Source organism: Hermetia illucens, chromosome 6 (genome assembly GCF_905115235.1).
Source record: "Hermetia illucens chromosome 6, iHerIll2.2.curated.20191125, whole genome shotgun sequence".
In the NCBI taxonomy this organism is placed as follows: domain Eukaryota; kingdom Metazoa; phylum Arthropoda; class Insecta; order Diptera; family Stratiomyidae; genus Hermetia; species Hermetia illucens.
Genome location: NC_051854.1, coordinates 23,394,499 through 23,422,471, shown reverse-complemented (window position 1 = coordinate 23,422,471; position 27,973 = coordinate 23,394,499). Strand labels below are relative to the sequence as shown.

General features: G+C 45.0%; 1 protein-coding gene across 2 annotated transcripts in view; it reads left to right on the top strand.

Annotated features, from left to right (window-relative positions):
* The first annotated feature begins 18,401 nt into the window (after positions 1-18,401).
* The window catches only part of LOC119660522 (serine/threonine-protein phosphatase alpha-1 isoform), a 103,608-nt gene continuing 94,036 nt past the window's right edge, over positions 18,402-27,973 (top strand). For both annotated transcript variants that reach the window (XM_038069144.1, XM_038069143.1), the window contains exon 1: positions 18,402-18,535. In XM_038069144.1, coding sequence (XP_037925072.1) covers positions 18,487-18,535 — 49 coding nt within the window. In that variant the 5' untranslated portion in view covers positions 18,402-18,486. The remainder of the gene's footprint in view (positions 18,536-27,973) is intronic.

The window sequence follows — 27,973 nt, the reverse complement described above, 5'->3', positions numbered from 1 at the left end:
CTCCTGCGATGACCCAATGATCGACCATCTTGAAAAAGTGAGTTCCACAGAGTGACGTGGCCAGTAATGCAACTGTCGCCCATCCTTGGTTATGGCCTATTCAACGCCACTTTCCGATCACATTGCGTACGACGCCAGGGCTGAGAGACAACCAAGTTCTTCGTTTGTAATAGTATCAGACCGGCGAACTCCGATGATACGACACAGATAAATGATGACGAACGCTTGAAGCCTGCGAGTGACAGTGGGGTTACAGTTTCCTGGAGCACGGAGCATTCTTAACTTGATCTTGTTGTTAAGATAACTCTATTTTCAGATATTAGACTAGGCAGCGAAACACCGCTAATGTGTCGAACAACATCCAGTTCGATACCACCGTCGGTAAGAACCACCCTCTCTAGATATACTAATTGATCGATGCCATCGGTGCTCTACCCATTAATTTAAATAGGGAGAGTGCCATGACCCATCAGATTAAGAAAATTAGTTTTGTTGTTGTTCATTTTTAGTCCGACCCTACTTCCCTCTCTTTCCAAATCCCGCGGCAGAAAGCACACAGATGCCACTCCAATTGCCGCACTCAACGCGGATGCTCTTCTTTGCAATGTTAACGACCTCTTCTTCCACTCTCTGGGAAAGGTTTTGGATTATTCGCAAGATTTCCATATAAGTAAAAATAGCAGATCTGCAGAAACTGCAGGTGCAGCGATAAATAACTGTACGGGGAGACCGTTGAGCACATCGACCTTACTATTTTTTTTGCACTGTTAGCCGAGATGATTTCTCTTTTGTTTCGATGAGCAATCCATATCCGCTACTTCACACATCGCACATGAGGCAAAACTTCACACTTACTTTGTAGTATAGTACACACTTCTGAAACTTCCCAGGATTACACGGTATCGGCGTTCGAGGGCATCACGCTTCCCACCACAGCAGCGATCAATAGAGCCTTTAATCCCTTCCGCCCATCGCTACGCTTCCACGATTCCGTAGTTAGCGAGATCTTATGACTGGGTCAACGTCCCAAGAAGTACGACATCAGCAAGATAGCAAAGGTAAGCGACCATCATATGGTGATCCCTTTGGAGTCCGAAGTCCGCACCTTCCTTACGAGTATTGTACACATCCAGAAGAACACTCCCAAATTTACTGCTGATCGCAAAGTGGTCAATCTGATTGCTTGTACTGTGTCGATCGGCAGAAACCCCCCCCCCCCGCCCTTCTGACAAGCTTTGTGCTCGAATGATTTGCCACCAATGACGAGGCAGTTGAAGTTGCAAAAATTCACAAACTTCCTGCCATTAACATTACGGTTGCCAAGACTGTGTTTTCCCATCACATGTCCGAACAAAGTATTGTCAGAGCCCACCTTTCCCACTGTATGGCAAAACTGCGTTGCTGCATAGCACTGTACAATTGTGACCTGGACCAGAATCTTGCCCCAACTGGAAGGGGAGTGCTGTCTAGAGTATCAACCACTTTGGTTCGCTTAAGCCCAAAACGTCCTGCTTATATCTTTGGAATTCCCACTCGAGTTGGAGAAGGCGAGCATTCTGGGGAACCTCGCTACCATCGTCGAGGAGCATGCGCACATTCCAGAAACCAATCATAGTCGGTTTTCGATAGCCAAAGATCGTAACCGCAATATCAATGCACATGGAGGGTCTCCTAGGAAGAAGGAGAAAAATTTGTTGTGGATAGGAGATGGCTATACAACGCAAAGACATTGATGAAGCCACGACGAAAAAGGGCATCTGCGAGGCTATAAAAAAATCATTCGGACCGCTCGGACTACAATAATCGACAATTAAGAGGTAAGAGAAGGAGTATAGAGATGCTAAAAAAGCAACCATCAGTTTGTTGGGATCATAAAGCGCAAAACACCCCTGACATGATTCTGAAGGCGTGACAGGGTTTCAGTACAACTTAACGGTATACTGAGTTCATTCTGTAATGGTTTGCTTGCCTAGCTATACTGCTGTATGCACAAGGCTGGGACATGTTACACCTGCAGTGAGTAGTCTGCACAGAGTCGCAGGTCTTCCTATGTTGGGCTTCACCCTCACCAGATATATCCTAGCATTGCTTCCTTTGTAGCATACCTCTACCTTTCTTATTACCACATCAACCCTTCTAAGCATGCTCATATTGCATTGACGGTTTCATTTTCAGCTGCTTCAACAGTTCAGCGTCTTTCTCAACTATGGCTATGCGTGTCATAACATACAATCCTCTCTAGAATCCAACGCAGTTTGCCTTTCTGCCATCTAGAGTCACCATCATGCGACATTCGTGATGGAGCATATTTTGCGCGCTAACTATTCTCCGAGAACCCATCTTCATTTTCGATTATGAGGAGTAACTGGGATTATTTAGCTTTTCTAGAAATTAGCTCATCGTATGCAAGTAACATAACGGGCGATATGAAGATGACCGATCTTTTATTAGCTTTGGTACCTTGTTGTCGTTAATCATATCATATCAAGCCAATCCATCCAGAAAATGGAAGAGTTCCCGGAAATCGAATTCATCACTTCAAAAATATGAATATTTGGCATTTGCACCTAATCCAATCGCGATGGCGATACAATATAAGGAAACGCTAGATCTTTTGATTTCTGATGCTACATACCGCAGCGTCTTAGGGAGTAGGTGAGCAAAGTACAGGCATTTTTTAGTCTTGTATATTATTCACTGAGGAAGCTATCACCACACCGGGTAGTTAGGTATAAAACGCTAATCATCAAATGAGAAGAGGGGGAAATTTAAGGTTCGATATGGATAACTGGCTGGAGACGCTCGATTTGGCGGCTGCTGCTGCTGTGGTTTCAGTGACCGAAAAGATCCACAATGGAAAATTCGTGTGGAACGTCGACGCAACTATTAAGGCAGGACATTGCTAAGCTGACTCAAATCAGCACTGACAATCCCATCATATGGCAAGGCGAAAGTCACTGCAAACGTGTTCAGAATGCAACGTATGCGAGGAAACAGCGGATTTTTTTTAGATCATTCAACAAACTTCAACAGAACGTCCAGTGACGGAAGCAAAAGAATGTTGGGCCGAACTTTGGGGGGTTACCCACCGAGCGTGCTGCGCATGCTAAGTAGATTACCGCCGAAGCAATCTGACATGCCACTATGCCGGGCATAAATTTAGGTGAAGTTACCGAAGAGAAAGTTCGATGAGCCATAAACAGCTCGAAGAATTAGAGGGACGCTTCCCTGGATCAGATACAGATTTTCTGGCATAGCAGTACCCATGGCCGTTTGGCACATAGTATAAACCAAGTCATCAGTTGCCCAGAGAAACTTCCACTCTTGCTCACTGCAGGGATTACCTACCTTTTTCCTAACAAAGGACACGATGCAGGACCCCGCGGACATAAGACCGATCACTTTCTTGTCAACCCTTTATAAGTTTACAACGTCCATTATTATTAGTAGAAGGGTCAATAAACACATCGGAACTGACCGCAATCTTTTTGAGGAGCAGAAGGGCTTGGATCAAGAGGCTGCAAAGCTAACTTATTATCGACTCGGTAGTTATAAAACAGGCAGCAGAGGCCAAAGAAATCAATGACATAGATTTATGATTTAGCAAGTGATTCGGAATTGGTTGCATTTTCACTAACAGCTATGGGATTCTGTTGCCCTAATATACCACTGTGACATCTCGTAGAAATAGGTTTCAGGTTAATGTTACAGCTAATCTTCATCCTGGCAGGACTGCAAAATATGTTCAAAGCTATAACACTACAAGTTGGCAGTGCAAGCTTTGTTGAGATGGACTCGAAGCCCCTGATGTCGGCTCTGAACACAAGCTCCCATAAAGATTTATGTCAGCCCAGGCGTAACCTCCTTGCGCGCATAGAAAATCATGGGGATCATTTAAAGAGACTACTCTTTCTAGCGGAGATAGTGACTTACACTTTGGACCCTAAATGCAATGAAAATATCAACAACACCAACAGCAAAATAAATTACGACGACACAACTAGCAAAAACCGAAATTTTTAGAAGGAGCGGCACAACTCTACGCTCACCGCTTCTGACAGCTAAAATGATTCTGTTATAAAATTCCTTTGCAAGAAGGGTGAATTTACGACGTTCACCTACTGAAGAATTAGAACCTTCCCAACGGAGAAGGTACCTAATATTGAAAAGGTACGAGTTCTTGCTGCCATAAAAAGAATGGAGGACTTTCCAACCAGGTGGAAACGCAAGTCACCTCAACGGAAAAGATTAACCTAATCTAAAAAATAAGGGTAGAGGAAGAAAGGCTACACAAGAAGTGTGAAGTGATCTTACGGAAAATGAAGGCTGCTACCATCATTCAACGAAACCTCTCTACGGATGTCAAAAATGGCATAATAGAAATAGAAGAACTCCTGAACTTTATTAGACACCAGCGAAACTCCTGAACGACAGTCGAAAATTAGCTGAGGAAAAAACACAGCGCAAGTTCAGCCTATAGCTGCACAAAGCGCGGTGTCCTAAGACTGCCAGAAGAGTAACAAACAATTGATAACAGGAAACGAGGGGAAAACAGCGTGAATTTGCCGCACAGCGACAAGAATTCTGCGAGGTGGCAGCCAAACGGTCCGAGCAGCAAAGAAAAAAAGCGAAATTCAACAGCAACAAAGAATAATGAATAGCTCATCTAAATAGATCAACTATAACGCCAAAGGAAAAGGGGCAAAGCACGGTCAAGGGCCATTCTCTTCCAGCTGAAAGAAGAGAGCTCTTTCGCGGAAGTTTTTCGAGAAGTCCGGAAACCAGAACACACTGGGGTAGACTTTACATTTATCCGGTGGGCTCGAACCAGCGATATATACTATTTGTCAAGCTTGGGTCGCAGACTGTCTCAGAGACATTCCAGAGCATTTTGAGCACGAAAACAGTGGTTTCGAGCCTGAAAACCATGTACACCTTCGAAATAAGGTATCTAGATTGCCTCACGAACATAGAAAAGGTGGAGGTAAGAAAAAGGAATAATCGAAATGTGAGCCACCTTACATCTGTCAACTCCACAGAACAAAAATTGGCCACTGTCCCTGAGAAAACAGCAAACCAACTTTTTCATTGCGAGAAAATAAAAATCGAGTGGATCATTTGTAGGATAAGGCAAAGGACAGTTCCCACCCGCAGTGCTGGGCTTACAGAGACATTGCGGAAGCTAAAAAGGGTAAGACAGAAGCACTTTGTGTTACAAGTGTGACAAACCCACCAAGCGAAGAAAGACTTTCGAATCGGAAAAATGCTGTTTTTTCCGGAACCGCAGTCTGCAGAAAGAAGATGGGGCTCATTTTCCCAGTTCCGAGCAATATCAAGTCTTCAAAGAAGATGTGCAAAAAGTGAAAAGTCAAGCACCAAAGTCCACATCCTGCGAGCGAACATGCATAGGAGTGCAATTGGTTACGACTTGATGGAGCAGATGATGCAAAAAGAAGAGCTGACTTGTTAATTCTCAGCGAATGATACCGAGATAGGAGCTTCTTTTGGGTTCGTTATGCGGAAGTGGCTTTCTACAGCGTTTACTTCACACCCAACAAATCAGTCTCCGCTTTTCGGAATAGACTCGGGGCCTTGGAAGAGGAGATTCGAAACACAGAAGGGAGAGTTCTAGTTGGAGGACACTTTAACGCAAGTGCCCTCGACCGCCAAGACAGAACTCATTAACCTAAATATCGGGAGCATTCCGACATTCCAAAGCCCTGATTGCAAATATGGCAAATGTGTAGAAGCTTCATCGAGAGGCGTAAATGAGCCACAAGACCTGGGCGTGGACAGAAGAAATGCAACTGAATCTTTAGTGAATTAGATAATAGGCCCTATCACAGCTGCTGCAATACGCCCAAAAGGAGACTCCGTCACGGGAAGTCACCAATGTACTAGGGCTTGCATTGACGAAGAAGATAGCAAAGGACCCCGAGTATAAGTTAGTTACCAACAAACTCGGTACCTATTGACCAAGCTGTGAAATGGGGAAGCAATGGAGTGGAAGCAGTGAAAATGGAAGAAAATATGCAGGCACTTTTATTCATCCACCACATCCGAGCTTACGCAGTTAATGAGAGGTGAATTACTGAGGATTGCCCACTTTTCACTGTACAGGAACTAGAAGAGGCGGTCTTGTCCATGAAGGATAAAAAGGCACAGGACCTGATGGTATTCCAGAGCGTTGAAACTTATATTCAAGTATAAGCCGGATTTGCTTCTCGACGCATGTTTGAAACGGTGTTTTTCCCCTCCCGTTGGAAGGTTGCGAGAATCGTGCTGATAAGGAAGGACAAAGAAGTTGGACATGGCAGGGAAACTGCCAAGATCGACTGCCGCAATACGTGCTGGGGAAGACTACTCATCAAGACAATATGATTTTAGAGCAGGGCGATCCACAATTGGCGCAATTGAGGATGTAGTCCAAGCGGTAAGACTGATTAAGGCACTCAGTCACCACTGGCGACGAATAGTGCTCTCCTTGTTATGCTAGATGTAAAAAACGGCCTTCAATTCTACGAGATTGTGCATTTGAAAATTGTTTTCATATTCCAGACTACCTTTTGCGGATATTGAGGGACTATTTAAGGGAATGCGCCCTGCTCTAGGAAACTTGGGAAAGATGGCGCAGAATGAAGGTCACATCAGGAGCGACTCAGAGATCTATCCTTGGCGCGGGCATTGGGATACCTAATACGATAGCCTGTCACGACTCGAAATGCCTGATGAATCGTATTTAGTCGGATACGCAGATCTTGGAGCAGAATCGCAATACTGCAGACAAGACTTTAGCTGGAATTATTCCGATTAGCCGGATGTTGTCCAACGTCGGAAGTCGCTTACCTAGTCGGCGTTGTTCCTTGATAAGTGGGGTTCAGTCCCTCTTTATTTACGATTCCGACCATAAAAGACAATGAACGGCGTCTCGCTGTAATGGAGACGAAGATGCTACGTTGGACTAGTGGCGTCACACGTTTAGATCACATCCGAAATGAGGATATCCGCGATCGTTATGGGGTTGCACCGATCGTGGAAAAGTTGCGAGAGAGGCGTCTTCGATGGTATGGTCACGCACGAGAATTCACTTGCAAAGATTGGTCTGAACATCGAAGTCGATGGTAAACGACCAAAAGGCAGACCTAAGCAACGGTGGCTTGATACGCTGGATGCGGATTTGAAAGCCTCGAGATTGCACCCAGATCAGGCATTCGATAGAGCCAAATGGCGAAGCCGATCACGACGAGCCGACCCCGCTTGTGAACGGGACAAAGGCTGAAGAAAAAGAAGAAGACCGCAGGTGCCTAGCCCAAGTATAAGCCGAGGGACTTTGCAAGTTATGTCCGCCAATCGTACCGTCTTGGAGCCAACAGTAATGGTGATAGCAATCGTTTTTCATGCTGCTAAGCAAAGGTCTATATATCTCAGAAAATGCGAAGGAAATAAAGAAGCCGTGGAAAAAAGAATCAAGGGGTAGATGGATCGCGCATCCCATCAAAGACGTGCGGCCGTGGTTCCATCGAAAGCATAATGAGGTTGACCCTATCACCGCTGCTCAGGGTACTATTTTCAATCCTTCCTGTACACAATCGGGAAAACTCGCTCGACCGACTGCTGATCGGGCACGATATTTGATTCCATGCTGCAGAGTAAGGGCACGTGGAGCAGAGTAGTCTTAAAGGGGAAAAGAATGGATAGGAGAGATACCAGGGTAACTGAGACTCTCTCAACCATGAAGTCGTGCTCCTACATGAATAAGCCTGGCGTGTCAAACGGTCCCGGGTTAGTGTCCTAGACACAACAGCTGGTGTTTTAGCCAGTTTTCTGTCTGAGATAGGAGTTCACTTTCGTTAACGGTGATGCTGAGAACCCCTCTCTACAGGAAAAAAAGTAGAAAGGAGAAAGGAAATGGACTGACCAGCTTTAATCAAAACGTTATGAAGACCAACGTGACCAAGATCAACATTGGCGTCAAGGTTGCCAATGAGGTACTCGACAATGGAAAATGTAAGTTGGGAAATGGCAGCAGATACAGAATGTGGGGCTTCCGCGCCACAGTGAGGCTTCAATACTGGCCAAATATTCCTTCCTGGACTTAAGTATTAGAGATTTGATCGAGCAAAAAACAAGACAGGAACTTTTGCTAGCAGTAAGTTTTTAACGAAATTTTTTGTGAAACCAGAATGGGTATGAGGGCAGGGACTTAGGGGTGGAGAAGACGTAACAGGGAGATATGGTAGAATGATATAGAAGACGTTGAGTGCTAGATGGCACGGTAATGGAGGATCCGCTGATTGTCGCCAAGACTGAGTTAATGCCTTCAAATTTCGCTAGCCGAAAATTAAACTCGACAGGCTTGCACATCACAGAGAGTGGAGTCAAGTGACCAGCTCGTGAGCAGGACCATGGGCATCACGATCAACGTAGGAGGGAGGAGGAGCATGAGAGGATTGGGAGCAGCAACACAAGAAATATAGAGAGGACAAGATCTAAAGTGCGATTTAAATGATTTCTGGAAATGTCGGCAGAGGTGTTTATGAAAGTATGATAAAGAGATAAAAAAAGAATTTTTGGCGGAGTTATTAGGAAGGAAAGGAAGGCCTGGAGTAGCAGAACAAGAGAGCATAAGGAGGTTAAACTCGCCACAGACGATGATAGGAAAAAGGGATAACGATACGGTTAAGATTTCTGATAATCTGCCAAAGAAATCTTCGTATAGGAAAGGAACATGCGCTTGACAGAATAACTCATACACTCATAAGCGAATAATGAGGTAGAAAACATTGTCTCGGCACGAAAAATTGACTTAGCCAGCTATCAGGGCACTATCGCCGGTTGACTAGCCAAGTGCAACGCAGTCTCTGTTACAAGGAAAGACATAGTAACTTTCGAAGAGCTCGGAATCTAAAATCCTGACATTCAACCAGGTTTCAGTAATGCGGATGGCCTGATGTTGGAATGCTAAAGCAGGTAAACTTGGTCCTTAGACCCCTTGTATTTTGGATGGTTCAGTGGTGGCTGTCATCGATAAGGCGCTGGAGGGAGCATGCGGGGGCGCTAGTTCAGCAACAACAGGACGATCGTCAGATCTGCGTAGCGCAGCCGATGCCAAGTAGCAATTGTATCCCTCGGATGAAAGGCGTTTGGAAGGCATAATTTGGCTTAGACGCACCATCGGAGTAGTGTGACCCTTTATAGTTGCACTCGAATAGTGCATGAAAGATTTGTCCGTCGGGGCAACTTAGGTGTGGCCATACATGTGGCGCAAGTATTGTTAGCTGCAGTCGCTGTCAGGCTATCTGCAGAGGCAGAACTTCTCAGTAGCGGACACTTCGATGATGCCCGATAAAGCAGCAGTGGAAGTTAGTGAGAAACCCTTGTACCTTGGTGTAAACTAAATAGCATCATTGCAAAGAATGCTTAGCTTACCTTAGAAAATGCATTGACCTATTGATGGGGTCCATTACAGAATCCTTCGATCAGTAGTTGATAGAAGTGGCCTCCTTCTCTATCACTTCCTCTTTTCAAGGTCGATCATGTATAGTCTACATTTCTCCAAACCTTTGGCCATCCATTGTGACACAAATAACATGGCATACAGGCCTGCAAGCCATGCAAAGGAAAGAGGAAGGAAATAAAGTATCCATAGGAGTTTATCCAGGTTCAGCGAAACTACATTGTCAACTATCAATAAGGGTTATTAGATGAAGGTTACACAGAAATCTTGAAAGGTCAGGGTTTGTGCTGACAACAGACACGTGTCCCAGTAGAATTTTAACCATTCTCGTTCGAGGATTTTGCCAACCATAGAATAAATGAAGCAGTACTGCTAGAGCTTTCAAGGGAACCATTGATACGGAGATACATAAGTTATAATCCCAATATTTAACGCATTGAGCGCCTTGGATTTCGTGACATTTACTCCCCTAATTTGCATTCTTGGAAAACAATTCTAGTAAAGATTTTACACCATCGTTAAATTTATAGATTACTCGGCAAAGCATCTTCCTACGAATTATACTTTGTTCAAGGCTTTAAATTTTATACCTCCCACTCCTTACACATGTTCCTACATATGTATGTGGATTGGATCATTGTACGAATTCCGGTTTAAGCGATACACGAGCCGAGTCTTCCCACCGGTGAATTGTTACGCTTCTGCCGAAGGAAACCAACATATGATAGATAACATTGTAAAAGGATCGTAAATTCTTAGATACGTAGAATTGTAGCCATAAATTCACTTTGCTGGTGTGAGATTATCTTTTCGAGCTTCTAGTGTGTATTTTACGATGTAGAGATATCCTTGGCCTTGACAGGAATTGTCAATAATTCTGAAAATCTGCAATTTATTTCTGGGGGTGAAGCTGATAAAGAGATGCTTGATGATTTCCTCTGATATAAACTTTGGAACACGAAGTGTTACTTCAAACGGCGTCAAAGCAATAAAATTATTTCTCAAGTTAAATATTTGAGTTTGTAAATTAAGATTACTTCCGTAATGAAAATGAGAATTTAGGGCGAATTCGGTGATATTTTAATTATGGACAGAGTCACTGCAGCCCCAACAGTTCTTGCGTATAGACTTAAACGCTCGTTAGAACTTTCCTTTGACGTGCTCTTTCGGGGGTTTAAGAATTCACTCACGGTATTCCCTGCCTCTCGTAAAGGAGCCAAAAATGATAAAAATTTCTGGGCTAGCAACCAGTAAATTCCTAGAACTATTTTCCATTGAAAGATAGAACACCACTTGGACGGGGACGGATGTTACAAATACGACCAAAGTTTTTGGAATCGAGGGCTCATAGAATGTTCGGTTTCTGCAATTTGAGTGAAAATCGGGTGATATCAGCTAGACGTTCTGCGCCTAAGAACAGTAAGGTTTTTTCAACCGACAGCACTGAGATTTTGTACTCCTGTGACAGTAGTAAACAGTAGATGGCCAACGGCCCTATGAGGAATTTTAACAGGTTTCTCATCCTTTATGATGTGCAACGCCTCGGATTGGAACTGACCTCACGTCTACGACCTTTGGCTGTCGAAACGGGACTATGATTAGTTTTCTGGAATGCGCGCGAGCTCCTCGGCAACGGTAGTGAGAGAACCCAGAATACTTCGTCAACTCGAGCGGGAATTCCAACGATATAAGCTGGTCATTCTGGGCCTAAGCGAAGTAACATGGTTGGACTCCGGAAATTATTCGTCTTCCGCTTGCAACACCAATGGCAACGTGATTTTGTAACCTGGAAAGCCGAGTGGTAGCAGACGTGAATCCAGTGTCTGGTTGTCACTGACGCCTACCGCAAAGTGCTTTCTCCTGACCTGGGGGCCGGTTTCTGACAGACTTCTGACTGCAAGATTCCGGTCCAGATTGAGGGGCATCACAATAGTAGGTGGTCAAAGGGTAGTATAGGTCCCAGAGCGAAACGTGGATTGATACCCACGATGAAACATAAAACCTGGGAAACGCTTGCTGAACCAACACTAACAGCTCTAATACCAAACCCTATCTCCACCTCCGCGTGGTGACCGCTGGGAGCTCTTTCTTAACGAAAAGCTGCAGACGGAGAAGAATGAGGGCGACCCTCTTGGTGCCTAAAAACGGGACAAATTGTACCAACTGGTCCTCCAGGTTGGGGGTTGGGTAGGGCTGACAACCCTACACGGAAAACAACTTGTTACGAAGCCACAACAGGAGCCTCGGAATGGACGAATAACACAACGACGAACCCGGCAACAACAAAGGAATAACGATTTGCGCATTTTCTCATGGACCGTCCGCTCCCTGTACAGAGATGGAGCAGCCAGGCAGCTAGCCGATACCCAACATAGGGCTGATGTACCAACATTATAAGAGATGCGTTGGACAGGGACCGGTTTCCTGGAGAAGAGCCGATAGACTATATATTATAGCGGCCATCCATTAAGCCATGTGCTCGGAGTAAGTTTCTTAGTCAGCCAAAATATCAAACCTCTTGTTATCGGCTTTGAAAACATAAACGAACAGCTATGCACTCTGCGCTTGCGGGGCAAATTCAGAAATATAAGCCTCATTAACGTTCACGCCTCTACAGAAGAGACTGCAGAGTCGGAGAAGAATGCCTTCTACGAGACAGTAGAACGAACCCTCGAAGCCTATCCCAGATATGATATCAAAATCATACTTGGGGATTTTAACAGCCAAGTAGCGAAATGTTGGCTTCCATAGCTTACATCAAAAGACGAATGATAACGGACTGCGGATTATTTAATTAGCAGTGTTACACGAAATGGTTGTTGGAAATACCTGGTTTGCGTGGAAAGCGGTCCACAAGCATACGTGGGCCTCTTCAGATGGGACCACTTTCAACCAAATTGACCACGTGTTGATTGAACGCCGCCATCTCTCGGCCTTGATCAATGTCAGAACATATAGGGGAGGCCAATTGAGACTCGGACCACTATCTCGTTGGCATGGTGCTCCTAGCTCGAATTACGACACCACCGACAATCCCCTCTGACAATCAGGTGAGAGTGAATACTGAAGTCATCCACAACACAGCCCTGCGCAACACCTATAAGAGAGAAATGGATGCCGCAATAATCGCAGTCAACAGAGATCTTGGAGATAAGGCATCAACAAATGATCTTCACAATCACCTGAAGAACGTCATCATAATACGGCCATAAACATAGTTCACCCCAGGCGCAAAAGAAGTCGGAACGGTTGGTTTGACGATGAATGTAAGCTAGCAACGGAACGGAAGAATGCTCCATACCGAGTAATGTTGCATTCTCAAAGAACGCGGGCACGCACAGAGATTTATCACGAATTCCATCGAGCAGAGAAGCGGCTTCACAGACGCAAAAAGGAAGCCTGGGAGAACCAACAAGTCTGTGAACTAGAAAAGTACAGGAAGGAACCGCACCAGGCGCGAAAGTTTTATCAACAAGTCAGCAGGATGAAGCCTTATACCCCTAGATGCTCATCCTGCCGAGACAAAGAGGGAAATCTGATTTCCGACAGGCATATTGGAGCGATGGGTTGAGTATTTTGATGAACTGCTCAACAACCAAAATATCGGCGAGTTGGACGTCCCGCCAACTGAAGACGACGGACAAATGCTGCCACCAGCAAGCATAGAAGAAACAGTCCGTGCAATTCATCGGCTTAAAAATCATGAGTCGCAAAGAGCTGATGGAATTACAGCCGAATTGGTTAAATATGGAGGCGACCAATTATACCAAGTGGTTCACCAACTGCTGCTAAAAGTATGGGACAGCGAATCAATGCCTGACGATTGGCAACGAGACATTATCTGTCGCATACATAAAAAGGGAGATATCACGCAGTGCAGCAATTATAGAGGTATCACGTTGCTAAGTACCATCTATAAGATATTCTCCGCTATCTTGCTAGGCAGGATAGCCCCAGACGCCCAGAACAACATTGGCCCATACCAAAGAGGCTTCACTCCAGGCAAATCTGCAACAGATCACATTTTCTCTTTCTCTCTGCGGCAAGCAATGAAAAAACTGTTGGAATATGGCCATCAGTTGGACCGTCTTTTTATCGACTTTAAAGCCGCCTATGACAGCATAGCCAGGGTAAAACTATACACGGACATGTATTCCTCGGAGACTTGGGTTCTTAGCAAAAAAATTGCGAACTCTTGGCCGCGTTCGAGAGAAAGAATTTTTGGCCCCCTACATGAGGATGAACGGTTCCGTAGCTTACATAACGACGAAATCTATGAGCAATACCATGACCATCAGGTTGTGGGTAAAATCCAGCTCAATATGTTAGGGTGGGCAGGTCACTTAATCCCTATGGATGAGGATGATCCAGCCCGGAAAGTTTATAAGAACAATATCTATGGTAGAAAAAGAAGACGAGGCAGACCCTGGCTGAGATGGAGCGATGGCGTGGGTCAGGACGCCAGACAGCTTTTAAGGATATCGAATTGATGGACCTCGGCGCAAAACCGGGATGTCTGCAGTTCCTTATTAAGGCAGGCCTACACCGGATACCGGTTGTTGCGCCGTTGATGATGATGATATGTGGCAAAGATACACAATAAGATTCCATACCCCCGGGTCCAGATGTTGGACAGCGAAGACTTACGGCCATAGTAACATTGTTGACGAAGTACCTTGAGAACTCTGAGCATTCCCTACGGACGTCACCACACGCAAGCTGAAAAGCACGAGGAGCTTCGCTGCGGACTTTCCAACCAGGGCAAAGTAGAAAACCGGGGGCGTGTTGCAAGGCTGACACAGTATTCTCCAATGACGGATCAAAGATGGTTTGAGGAGTCAGTACAGGAGTTTTCTTGGATACACACAACGGAGCCGAGTTGTACGGTCTCCCAGGATTCGCCAGTGCATTGTAATGACTAAAATGAGTTTTGGCGCCATAGGGGCATCCTCTAATGTAATGCGTTGGGAAGGTCAAGGCAGGATTGAAATCACAAAGGCCGTGACTCATTGCACATCTGAGACAGAAGAAGCATCGATTCCCTCGGTTGCGTGGTCGAGTTGCTATTTTTTTTTTATTTTCAGTTTCCAGATTCAGCTCGTGTTAGTTTGATTTTCAGATTCCTGTGTACACCCACGCATCAGTTAAAGGACCGTGAAGTTTTGTATAATGACACGAGAGGGATCGAAGTTATCAAAGGAACCCCCAACTCCCCACATTCCCAAGTCTGGCTAGCAAAGAGACAAGCAAGCACGTGTCGACAAAACACTCCAATGGATCTTTTGTATTTGCAGACGGACCTTCCCAATCAGTCTCGCCAATTTTCTTTTGTTCTTCAGGTTTTGGGATAACTCTCCCCTTTTAGTCGTCTATGGCCATTCAGGATGGTATTTTAAATCAAACTTTTTTCATTACAATATTCCAAGCGGACTGAAAGCCTTGTCGATGACTGAAGCATGATCCGAACCCCACGGGTATACCACAGCCATTCTAACCAACAGGTAAGTGCCCATTAAGGTCTTGTAATCAGTGGCGGCATCCTCCAGGCTGATGGGGCAGTGCAGAAACACACTGAAGTCTTGAGTCACCCTCCTCTAAGTAAGGAACATAGCCTGACAAGTCTCTGCTCCTGGCAGCATCTCGGGGAGCAGTCTGTGTCTCGCTGGCGAGTGTTAAGGGTGGTATCCACTGCGACTATTTAGCAATCGCGGACCGCCAATAACAAGACCCGATCGGACAGGGCATTAGTCATGCCGCCAGACTGGGCATACCCTACAATTTGCAATGGCGAAGCTACGGAGAAGAGGGAGAAACCCTCAGGTCCTTCCTTTGCGATTCCCCAGCCCTAGATAAAACCAGGCTATAGACACTAGACCATTCTTTAGTTGCAGGGTGGGAGAGCTGCTTTCCTTCATGAATGCTACTCGGTGGGTCTGGATTTTGCCCCATTGTCCTTAGTCAAGGTCTTATGCTCGCCGCCGAGGAACCTCGAAAGAAATCTTGCATTGTTTGTGCGGTCTTGCAGCCACCCGTTTGTAAGAAATTCTAAATAATAGATTTGTTCCTTATTCCTGAAGAGTTGCCGAACCGGTTAATATATTGGTTGCGGATTAGAATTTTAAAATTTACTCACAGAGAAAATCTTGAAAGAATCTTTTTTCCACGGATCCAAACAGATATGACCTCTTAATTCGTTCAGTACTCCTGGACAGCATCTCTCTTGATCGCATTGAGCTCAATTTTGCGCAAAGAATCGCTTATTATCCATCAAGGGAACGGAGACCCAGACATTTGCAGAATCTCGATTAGATGGCAAATTCCCACTCATCCGCCATACACCCGCTCTGTGGCATTGTCTGAGAACGAATTTCCACATTAACAGATTGTTTTATCGCGTTCATAATCACAAAATGAACCACTCATTTCCCGTAATTGTATAAAATCACATATGAAAAATGTTGGTAGCAAGCAAGCAACACACACAGGTGAGACGCCGAGGTGAAATTACAATTTAAACGCGGGAATAAGTTTCTGATGACGTCTGTTTCCGGGACTGGACGCCAAAAGTTGGACTACAAAACGGTTATCGAAACGGAAAAATTGATTTTGAAATTAATTTAAAACGCCAGTAAATTTCTGGAATGCAATCTGAAATACGAGAATTGTAAGTCGAAAGCGAAATGAAGTCTTCTTTGTCAACTGTAAATCTGCAAAATGGCAATGACAAACTCACAATTTTAGATAAAATTATAATTTTTAGTTTAATTAACAACGCCATCTAGAAGTGGTTTAATAGCCTATTCACATTCTAGACATGAATCGGTATCACAACTCCTTGCAATAGCGATCAACTGAATCAAGACGAAGACACTTTTGAACTTGTAAACAATCAACATGTCACTGTAGTACTGAACCGCTGTCAAAATTGTTGTTTCTCTTTGTATTATGAATTACAAACCGCGATTTCCACCACAACACACCGAAAAATGCTACTGCAGCCGTGGCTGCTTTTGTTTAACGCCTGATCAGCCTAAAACCAGGTGCAGTCGTGAATTCGTGAAAATTAAAAGCGCGTCTGGCCAGCTGAAGCCTCGTCCGGAACGTATTCCTGACTCCGTGGTGCAGTCTCGCGGCCAGAGCAGGTGCAGCGTCCATTCCTTGACCCAGCTTTCGTCACAGTCCTGCAAGTCCTTATTATCACAAGCTCCATCCAAGTCCTCTGATCTGCCACTCACCGATCGACGTCTTCAGTACGAAGCACTGAAGGAGGATTTCCACGGCCCTGAACTGCGCAAAGATGAACGGGACAAGTGCATAAGAGCCACGGAATTACTGAATAGTCGGAGCAACCACGAACTCCAGGACTTGAACAGCTTTCGACTGACGAATTCAAAGGACTGCTACGGAGTCCTCAGCCAGCAGTCGATAAACCAACGCTTGGGGCGTACTGCAAAACCCGAGCATGTTTGCGAATTTCGATATCATTTGAGTAGCCGCGGCTTGTTGGAGCCATCGTACAGGAACGAGGCTGGTGAAACAATTTGTCCGACTTGTAGGAAGGTCCTGGATGCCGGGACAAAGCATGGAACGGTCCCTGTCCTGTCGCAATCGAGCAAGCATAAATTCATTTTGGAAGTTCAGCAGGACCAGCTTGGACAGGGGAAGAAGACGAAAGTGTGGAGTCAGCCTGCGGCGCCTGCCAACAGCTTGGCGTTGGCGCATCAGCAAAGGGTTTAGATAGGAAAAATTTGTTATTTGTTCGGATGTTAATAGTTAATGTGATTGTAAGATATTTAGACAAAAAATATTTAGAATAAAACGCGTTTTTACTGTTTGAGGGTGTAATATTTATTTTCAGCAATGTTCGGGCAAATATTTTCATGGTAAAAATTAAATTTCTGACGGACTTCAGCCTTGTGATTTCGAAATTTTGCGTTTCCCTCGAAAAAATTCAAATTGTAGAAAAATGTCCACCAATATTAATCCTATTTCCCAATTCGAATTGCGCAATTTTCATCCAACCAACAAAGTACCATCCAAACGGATTGGGAATTTCCCCGCGTGTGTTGCTCATTCGATACATTCGCCGGCCAATCGCGTTGCCTTTTCGTTTTTCAATCGCCTCGCACACTCGTAAAGTGACAAATTGTCCGCCATCGCCGCCATTGGTGAAGTTCTATTAACGACAAAATTCGTCCGAGCAACACGGCAGAAATAGAACTTCCAAACACTGAGAAATCCATCAAAAATATCAGTAGACCGTACGGCAAGCAATTTTCACGCGTTCGCATCTAGAATTGAGTGTCGAGTGCCGTTGTAAACATCGCGAAAACGTGTCGCATCTCCACATCCCGAGTCGGAGCAGAGGCAAGAAAAAAAAACGCGAGAAAACTTTCTCTACACAGTGTACTGCGCGACCCACGACGGACCCTCACCAGAAGTAGATTTTCACGCGACTTCCCGTACGCGCGCCCTCCTGCACAACACCTTTCACGCACCGGACCAGCCATCATTGCCACGACCTTCCGACAATCTTTGCAGGAAATACTATCCGCGCTTCAAAAGTGTTCCCAATGTGTGTGGGCGGATTAATGACGTAAAAATAATAAATCCGGAAAATCAGAATTGTGCAGAGTCCAGCCCGCGAGCAGGTTCGAAGCAATTTGGCGCTGCAGCGTTCGGAAAGGATAAGTTGAACAACCGCCCGGTCTCCTCGCAGTCAGTGGCCGCGTCATTGCCGTCGTCATTTTGGTGAGCGTTTCTGCGGCACATTTTCCTTGAGAATTTTCCCATCCAGTTTAGTTTCGAGTTCGGTTGATCCTCAGTCGCGGCGCGAGCTCGGTTGAGTTTTCTTTTGCACATTTGTCGCTCGTCAGTCGCGTACCGTGGTGTCGTCTCGGTGTTTTGTGCGTGTCGGTTGCGTGCAGTTTCCTCTCCCGACTTTTCCGAGCCCAGTTTTTCCTCGATCCGGAACATCGCATTGCGTGAAGCAACCATCCCAAGGCAAAAACGAAAACGACAGCAGTTAAATGGCTGAGTTGCTGAATATCGACAGCATCATTTCACGGCTGTTAGAAGGTAAGATTGGCCTGAAAATATGGTGGAGGTTGGGCGGCGAGCGGACGGGATGTGGAATTCACGCGAGGAATTCCTCGGCGTTGCGGTCGATTTGGCTCCGTGGTCATGCGGCGCCCGTTGACAGGTGGCAGGCTCGGCGCGCCGCTTGGTTGTCAACCGGCGGCGCGCAGTGGCCGCAATGGCGCTCCAATGTTCTTACGATCTTTGGGGACGTTTGGCCGCTGCATGGCGGTCGCCATTTCATTTCAAGGTAGAATGCGATAACGACGGATGTTCTGGATGGGCAGATGTTGACGCCCTGCCCGGTGAGGGAGATAAGGAGGTGGCATAGGTGTCGCAATTCGGAAGCGAGCGTGGCGTGTGTTTTGGTGTTGCGCAAACTTTGACGATTATCCAAAATGCATGAAAGTGTAAATATTACTCATTGGTGATATCCACGGTAGCAAGAATCACCACAAGCGGTTACTTTTTTAACAGAAGAGTTCACGTTTTTGTCGATGCGTCATCGCAGAATGATGGATGGCATAAATGGATTACACGCCGTGCTCGAGTGGCTTCCATCACGAAAAGCGGCAAACGAATCGATGAAATGTCGGCGCTATCCACAAACATGGCTTGCTTTTGCTTCAGAGTCTTATTCTTTAAGGACTACGGTGGGAATTTCGAGAAGATTTCCACCTGTGCTGCACAGGGGTGAAATTCAGATTCATCTTATCACCAAGTCATTGACATCAATACGCATTCGGTTAGTGCCGGTCGAAGCCAAGAGTTCCGCATTGATCCCGTGGACATGGAGCCTGTCTAAATCTCCTGCCGAAATTAACAGATTCATTAACGCAATTCGGAAATCAAACTGTGTCCAGGTAGCCGGCGAGCCACTTAGCTCCTTTTTGATGCATAATGAGGAGAGAACTCTCCCATATTCAACACTCTAAGGGGTATGGCCCTAAGTTTGTGAGGACAACGATTTAAGCATAGAGATATAAACTTCGATTTCATCCTCAATGAATTTCCCACAATTTTACTAACCACTGATAACTATTTGAGAGGCAGGTCTTATGAAAAATCTCCAAATACATAAGTATTGAGCGAGTTCTTCCGGTATCCACACTACCAAGTTACTCCCAGATTCATTGTTTGAGCCACTTCAGGTCAATGTGGTACAGTAGCCGCTAGAAAACTAGGAAAGCTTTGACATTAGAACAAACGGTTCCAATTTCCGAGCTTAAAAATTCGTTTGCTGTTTACGTCCTTCTTGTTAGACCAGCGTCAGACTACCAATTAAATACCTCCCATCATCAGAAAACTAGCGTTCTTACACCCGTGCCTTAGCGAGCTTTCAAATCAGAGAACTCCTTTCATCAAAGGTAAATAAGAGGAGAAAGGAAAGTTATAGTTCAAAAACGTTCTTCTGTCCGGTACCTCTACCAATGGAGCTCAATCTTCTTCGCAACAAGGAGAACCTGAACCTAATGCGCAAGAAGGCTCAATTTCAGCATCTATAATAATGCTGTCCGGAGAGAGGTCCCCTGTATCCGCACAAAGTTGCTGACAACTCTTATCCCACCTTCCACAAGAAAAAAAGAGTCGGCGTAGTCCGTCACCTCATATAGAAAACCGGCAGAGAATCGTACCTTCCCAATACGAAAACCTTCATGTCCGCTTAGAAGCTGTGTAGGGAAATAATGTATCTATCCCGTTTTCAAATCGGGAATAGGCCTACGAAGGCGGTCCGATAAGTACTTAGCCTTCAAAAGAAAAACGGAAATTTTTGCAAAAGTGGTGGTTTATTTCTCAACACAGTCTCCTCTTAGCTCGATACACTTTACTCAGCGATGGTGCAACTTCTTTAATCCGACTGAAAAATATGTTTTCTCGAGGTCTGTAAAATAGGCCTTCGTGGCGGCGATGACCTCCTCATTTTATTCAAATTTCTGCCCGGCAAGTGACTTTTTAAAGTTTGGAAACAAAAAGACATCGTACGGGGCCAAATCTGGAGGATACGGTGGATGGGATAGCAGTTCCTAGCCCAGCAGGTGCGTTGTCATGGTAAAAGAGCACTTTTTTCTTCACTAAATGGGACTTTTTTCTGGCGTCGAATCGGCCCAATAATTCGGCATAGTAGAGCTCTGTGATCATTTTGCCCTTCTACAGGTTGACGATTCAAAATCGCACATTGTGAATCCCAAAAAAAAACGATGGCCGCCACCTTTCCGGTCGACAGGGCAGTCTTCATCTTCTTCGAAGCACATTCGCCGGGTGAAGTCAACTGTTTCCAATGTTCGTTGGCCTCTGGTGTATCAATGGACCCATGTTTCGTCGACGGTCATGAAACAATGCAAAAATTCCTACGAATTGCGCTTAAACAGCGTCAAACGCTGCTCTGAATTGGTTTCAGGGTTGCGCCTGTTGTCCGTACCCACCTTGCGGGCAGATTTCTTATGCAGTATATGACCCACTTGGTCTTTTGAGATACCTACTGTCTCAGCTATCTTGCGCACCTTCAATCGGCGGTCTGTCAATACGGGATCCTGGATTTTTGTCACGTTATCCTCCGTAGTAACCGTTTTCAGAACACCTGGTCGCCATCGCAGGAGCAGAATCCAAGCGTTCGTTGAATTCGCTGGCGCGATTTTCCATCCAAAAACATGAATCAAATCATCGACCGATATTGCTCCTTTTCCATTTTTTTAAAATCTGCGGACACACCCGCTTCTATACGGGGTCAAAACAAAACTAAGCGTCCGATTCGGCTGGAATTTTGACAGTGGGCGTCTACGAAAATGTACTACACGATAGTGAGTTTCTCTTTCGATAATGGCACCAACGAACGGTAAGTCTTAGCACTTATCAGATAGTCGCGCAGTTCAGGTACCTCTTGACTTTTTTCCCACGAAAGTTGCCGCTCACTTAGTATATGCTGCCGTTCTTCAAAAGCAATTACCTCCGTTGAGTCTTCCGCTTGTGGATGGTTTTGCGTTCCTTTGCGACGAATGCAATGGGGAACATTCCCAAGATCACCACATAAACAATACCCCCATCTCTGTACCGACATAAGGCGCTTACGATACATACCCTTGCCAAGGGCATTAACCCCTGGAACTCCAGCTATGGTCTTCGAAGCTGCTTTGATTTCCTTTACCCGAAGCAGCTTATCTTCAAGTCGAGAGTTAATCCAAGGTATTCAACCGTTGCTTTTGGCTCTATAATTAGTTCACCCACAGTGACATGAGATGCAGTCAAGATGACCGTTGCGGTTTTTCCAGCTCAAGGCTGTACGAGCAGCGATCCATCAGCTTAGCCGTCGCATCAATATGCCAAGCCTGCTTTGAGGCTATTCATCGGTGTATGCAGCAAAAATTATGCCAACGTCATCTGCCTAATCGACCAGGCCCGCCTCTTCTGGCATGTTAATTCTTAGTAGACTATCACCAGATATGTTTCTGAGGTTCAGCCCTAAGATGGGTCCTTGTGCTACGCGCGACCTGATCTCTATCCACCTTTGACCTTCCAGCGTCTCATAGGGCGAGGACTAGCCCTCAGCTAATCTGTCAATATCCGCAAGAGGTAACCCGACACGCGGAATTAACTTTCAAATGATGCTAGTCACATCCGCAATCTTATGGAATTGAAGGTATTTCTGATAGCAAGCGTTACAAGGAGCAATACACGTCGAGATCAATCATGATTGCCCCACCTCGATGAACAGAATCGACAACCTCCATGACAGCAACCCCTACGGAACTCCCTTCTCTTAAATTAAATTGTCTTGCCATTTTCCGGCGACAAGGAGAACTGCCCCCTTCAGGTAAGCGTTAATTGCAATGAGCATAGATGCGGTCGATGGCAAAACACCAGTTAACATATTTCTGCTGTAATATCGTTGAGCCCTGACGCTTTCTAATTTTTCATAGAAAGGACTAGCTGTTCCAGATCTTCTATAGTGAAAAGTAGATAATTCTCGAATCCTCTCTCTTGCGCTTGTAAATGATTTTGCGTTCTATAGAGAGGAGGGCAAAGGGGAATGGATCACTTTCGCAATCATCAGTCCCCTAAGACGACACAATAGACATACGCCATCTGCAAAGCTTTCCATTTCTGTACCTACGCAAGGAGCTTACGCTAGTATGTCGAGTCTTAGCAGAATATTGTAAGATACATTGGTCCCTGTGCTACCGACACCGTTATCTCTACCATCCTCTGGTTCTCTAGCGTCTTAAAATCAGGAAACGGCCTCTCAAATAACCAGGCAATCCGATATATGAAATTAATTTTCTAGTGTGTAGCATATCTGCAATCTGGCGTCTACTGTGTATCTCCCTGCTATAGAACCGAACTGCCTTGGGGATGAGCCGCGTCCTCCTACAGCGGTGTGATTGGTCTATAGTTAAGGCAATCTTTGATGCGCACAGCAGAACTGTATAATCGTCCCAGCCAAAAGTGAGTCTTCCCACTAAACGGATCAGATTATGTTTAGTTCCCTTCATAGCTGCCTCTCATAATCCTTCCTGATGAGAAGCACGTGAAGAGATGAAATTCCAATTGGGTTACTAAGTCTGCGAATGCCTGCTGATTTTGGCAAGATTCAAGGCAACCAGATCCTACTGAAGAATTCTGTTTCCGCGGACGAAAACCGAGCCATTGTCACTGTGTATGTCGATGCATCGCCCTCAAAGTGTGGTGAAACGTGTCGAAAGACGCCTGGGAACTGAAGTCATCCATTATCTCAATATGCACGGCAGACGTAACCATACACACGAAGATCGCTAAATGAGCCTTCTAGGTAGAGCGAAAACGCTTGAAGCCAATGCTAAGAGTAAATGGTCCACAAAAATCGACATTCTTAGCCAAAAAAGGGAAGTGCCCAGTGACCCGATCTTTTGAAAGCGGAATCATCTGCTGTTCAATAAGTCTCCTCCAATGACGGCGACATGCGGCACAGCAATGAATGCGAGTACTTGCTGCCTGTCGCGGTTGCAACACTGAGTGGCATGTGCCTAGTGTTTGCAGCATCGTGACAAGTGGTGAAATGCGCATGATGGACGAGAAGCTAAGCCAAAGCGCCATCCTTCGGCAGTATCATTGAGTAACAGCCTTGAGTGCTGGATTCGTTCTAACCGAAGCAATTCTGGATGGTCCAGATATGGGCTGAGGAGGAAGTGAGCACTACAAGTCGCCAAGTTAATGTTACGACAGAGTGCCTTAAGTTCTTCTTCGGAAGCCGTTCATAGTTCGATATGAAATACAAGTACATGAGCGTTAATTATTGAAATGCCTAGGGGATGTCGAGAAGGGGCCTAACGCCGAATAGAAACCACAGCTCGTAGCTAAATCGATCCAAGAAGGTAATCTTGTCGATTGTTTGGTATATGGACACAATCGGCACACGAAAGATCCCCTCCAGTTGAGCTTGATACAAATCCGCTGGGGAGGTGATATTGTGTTTATTTCGGAAGGTGCCTTTAAATTGGCGAGTCGAGCTGCGCCTTGCCACCAGAGAGATACTCGAGAAGCTCCACAGCTGATAGTCTGTGGCTGGTGCAGTAAGCAGGATCCCTGACCGATTTCAAATAGCGCCATTCATCTGGGAATTTTGTTCACACGATTAGGCATATAGGGCTTCAGTTCCGTACGTACGCCATGTTTTCCGAAAGAGGTGTATTCCAGTCCAAGCCAATTGCCCAGAAAGATTGAATGATAACAAGCCTAGCCACCTCGCTAAGCACCTGTCGTTTAGTCGGAGGTGATGTCAAGAATGGGAATTTCACCGAGGTGGGAGTTCGACCGATAGTTAACTCGGTAAACAAAACAGTAGCGTCAAAAATTGCCTACACCACTGAAATGCCATTAGACTTGGACTTGCGTTGAAAGTAGAATGACGGAAGAATAGCATCTGGTACGGTAGCTGCGCTCGTAGTCATGGGTGGGTGCTACTCAACTCGGCCGGAACATTTTCTCCATATCTACAGATAGTACCATTAAATCGTGGATCTGCTCCGGTGTACGTCATTCAATGAATTACCATTGGACTGGGGCCGAAACATCAAACACAATTCGAAATTTGTATTGTATGGTGCAGAATGTAATAGCCAGGATTAACTCGCAGCATGTGTCCTAATTCCTCATACTCCCTTATAAAGGCCACATATTTCTCCTGTAGATTGGAATTAACAGCGAAGCGCTTCTCAAGGCGTTGAGACCCAAGAAACAAGTCTAGAACGTGCGCTCCAAATGGGATCTGTATGACCTAGTTCCGATCCTCAGTTTGAGACTGGGTATCGGTGAAGATGCGTGCGCAGTAATGTTCTTCCTCCTGACAGCTAATATCAGCAAGCTCCTCTGTAGTCAAAAACGTACAAAGTCATCCAAGCATAGCTTATCTTCATTGAAATGCACGATGAACGACTATACCGATGTTGTGTTGACGGCTTCACAGAAGTTGGACCAAACACAACCCAATTTCTCTGTAGTTGGAGTTGGCGTGTAAATTGTAATGTAATGAAGCTCATCTGTGACAATGTAGGCTCGCGTCGTCACCAATCAAAATATCGCATAGTCCCTTGCCCAAGAGGAAGCGCCTCAAACCTCTGAGCCACAGCCGTTGACACCGACTTATTCCAATAGGCATTTTGACAGAAGGGGCAGGTGGCTGGATCCCTTGTGCCTTAATTTGTACTCCGCTGTTGGTACGCCAGTTGATGTTCACGGCATTACCGCCTAGAGAATTGTCTGGTAGACTCCAACGGTCTCCGAAGTCAGGCTTTGAGCATGCCGCTCCGCAAAACTAAGCATATCCTGGAGCTTGAGAATCTTGGAAAGAGACGCTGGCATTTCGCCACAACGATTGACACGATCAATGCGTTCCAGTGGTCGATGGAAAAATTCAGTAGTAACAACATCGAAGCGGCACACGTATTTATTATTACTCAGAAGGCGTCAGTTTGATATCGGACAGTTTTCATGGTAATAATGAAAATGAGTGTCGAAAAAGCACTTTATTGATAAGCCCTAGCGAAACTATGAAGCAAAAGCAGTTGAACCCTTGCACTAGCGGCGCGACGTAGACAGGATGAAGAATATCTCGTTCCAAGGGCGAGTTGAATAGATATCAACGAATAGATTTGTTAGTATTTCAAGCTATGTAGGAGTAATCAAATCATCCGACAATTTGTATGAGAATATTCATACACTCACTCAAACATAGTGCAGCGTTTAGGGACTCATGCTTCGGCACTACAGTTTGTTTTTCTTCTAAAAAGCTTATCTAATGAGTAGATACTTTAAAAAATATGAGACGTGGTAGAAAAGTTACTTTTTTCGGGAGCAGATGGGCTTAGAGCCTTTTTATCTCTTTCTACTAAGTTGCCGTGTCACAAAAAGACAATAAAACCCAGCGAAGAACGAGATAAAGCAAAAGACCGCTGCAAGTGTGAGCGGACTTCGAGGCCATGACAGGATCCGTGGAGATTCACGCAGTGTTCTCTGATATAAATGGAATTCATTATTGCACATGGGTTACAAATCTTCTACATCTTTTAAATTCTCGAAGATAAGGGCTTGCTCAACAAATGGAAGAATTAGCTAATAGTTCCTCCCCCTTCTGTTTTTATTAATTCGAGACCAAGTGGAGATCTTCTGCACTATTGAACGACCTACAGAACTACTGCCTAGACATATTTATTTATTTAATGAGAAATACACAGAAAATAAATTCCTTATTACATATTGTCCTCAGAGGGAGAAGCAAGTTGAATGGCTTATTTTGCGCTTAAAACTAGAGAAGGAAATAGAGTCAAAGCTGTAGGGCGTTGTAGGACCGGCTTAACCTCGGGATCTCGAGCTGCGCGAAAGCTACATAAAAAATTTCCGCACTTCGTGTGTTATGAGACGAGGCGATACGGAAAGTAATATCCGAGTTGGCAGACCAGTCCATCAGACAATTGCAAAGTTTGAAAAAAGTACACATATCAAGGACGATATAGCGTTTCTGTATGGAGGGGAGATTGAGGGTACGGAGTCGTGACGAATAATCAACCCGTGGAAGGTTCTTTTTGTCAAAGAGGGTCCGGGTGAATTTGCGTTGTACAACTTCAAGAGCGCGGCAGTCACGAATGCGGAAGGAGGACCAGACTACACAGCAATATTCAAGGATGTTTCTGAAAAGAGAATTGAAGAGTGTTAAGGAGAGCTGGATTGAGGAGGAACGCAGGATAAAACCCGACATTTTGGAAGCTCTATTGATGATGTCAACGAAGTGGGAATTGAAACGAAGTTTGAATATGACATTCAGGTCTTTGAAGGAGGTCAGTAGTGAAAGGGGTTGTCCACTGAGGGAATAGGAAAAGGATGTTGGGGAGGGTTTAAGGGAATAGCGCATGCAGTGGCACTTGTTGACATTCAGTGTTAGCTTGCTGACCGAACACCAACGGATTAAATTATCAAGGTTGGACTGTAAGAGAGCACAGTCCAACGGAGAAGAAACAGAGGCAAATAATTTAAGGTCGTCTGCGTAAAACAAATATGGGCAGGTAGGGATGGAGGTGAGGTAATTGATAAAAAACGGGAAGTGTAGCGGGCCAAGCATAGAGCCTTGGGTAACACCAGAGGAAAGGGAGAAGGAACGAGATGAGTAACCATTAAAAGAAACTTTGCAGGAACGGTATGAGAGATAGGAGGAAAACCAGGAGATGACTGACTTGAGTCGATTAAATTCCCATTTTTCGAGCCGCAAAATTTCTGTTAATTTCCATCTAAAATAATTATATGGATGGGATTCACTAAAGTTTGAAATGTCGTCCAAAGTTATAGAAACTCTTAATTGGGTCTTCTTCAATTACAATATAATCACTGTAGCAACTATCCTCCTTCAATCCAACCAACAGTCACGCTAAGTATTGCAACGAAATCGTTTTATACCGAAGCGTGACAATGGTAAAAATAAACTTCTTCGAAACGGAGTTCTCCAAGGACTGTCACAAAAATGATATCCGGTTTGATCCTGTTGTAAATGTTTCATTCCCTGCAATCAATGCGATCCAACAATCGATAAGATTCTGTCACATGCCCAACATTCTTATTTACCAAACTTTCTAGCCTTACACCGCAAGAAATGCCATAATAAAGCTAAAATTACATATTCAACACTTAGAACTTCCATTCTATTCACGGAAAAAAATGTTTACAGATATAATGGCGCGTCATGCGATCCCTGCAAAAATCGCAATGTAGGAGGAGAAAGGCAAACATGAAAAACTCTACGCTATTATAATCTCACTACCGCACAACGTGCACACAATTCCCAGCGACAATCGATTTTCCGTTGATTTATTTCACAGAAAGTGAAAGACAATCGCAAGGGAAGCAGAGGAACAGCCAGGCCAAGTAAGAAGAGATATTTTCAAAGTCGTCCCCACAGTATACAGCCACGTATAGGCAGCG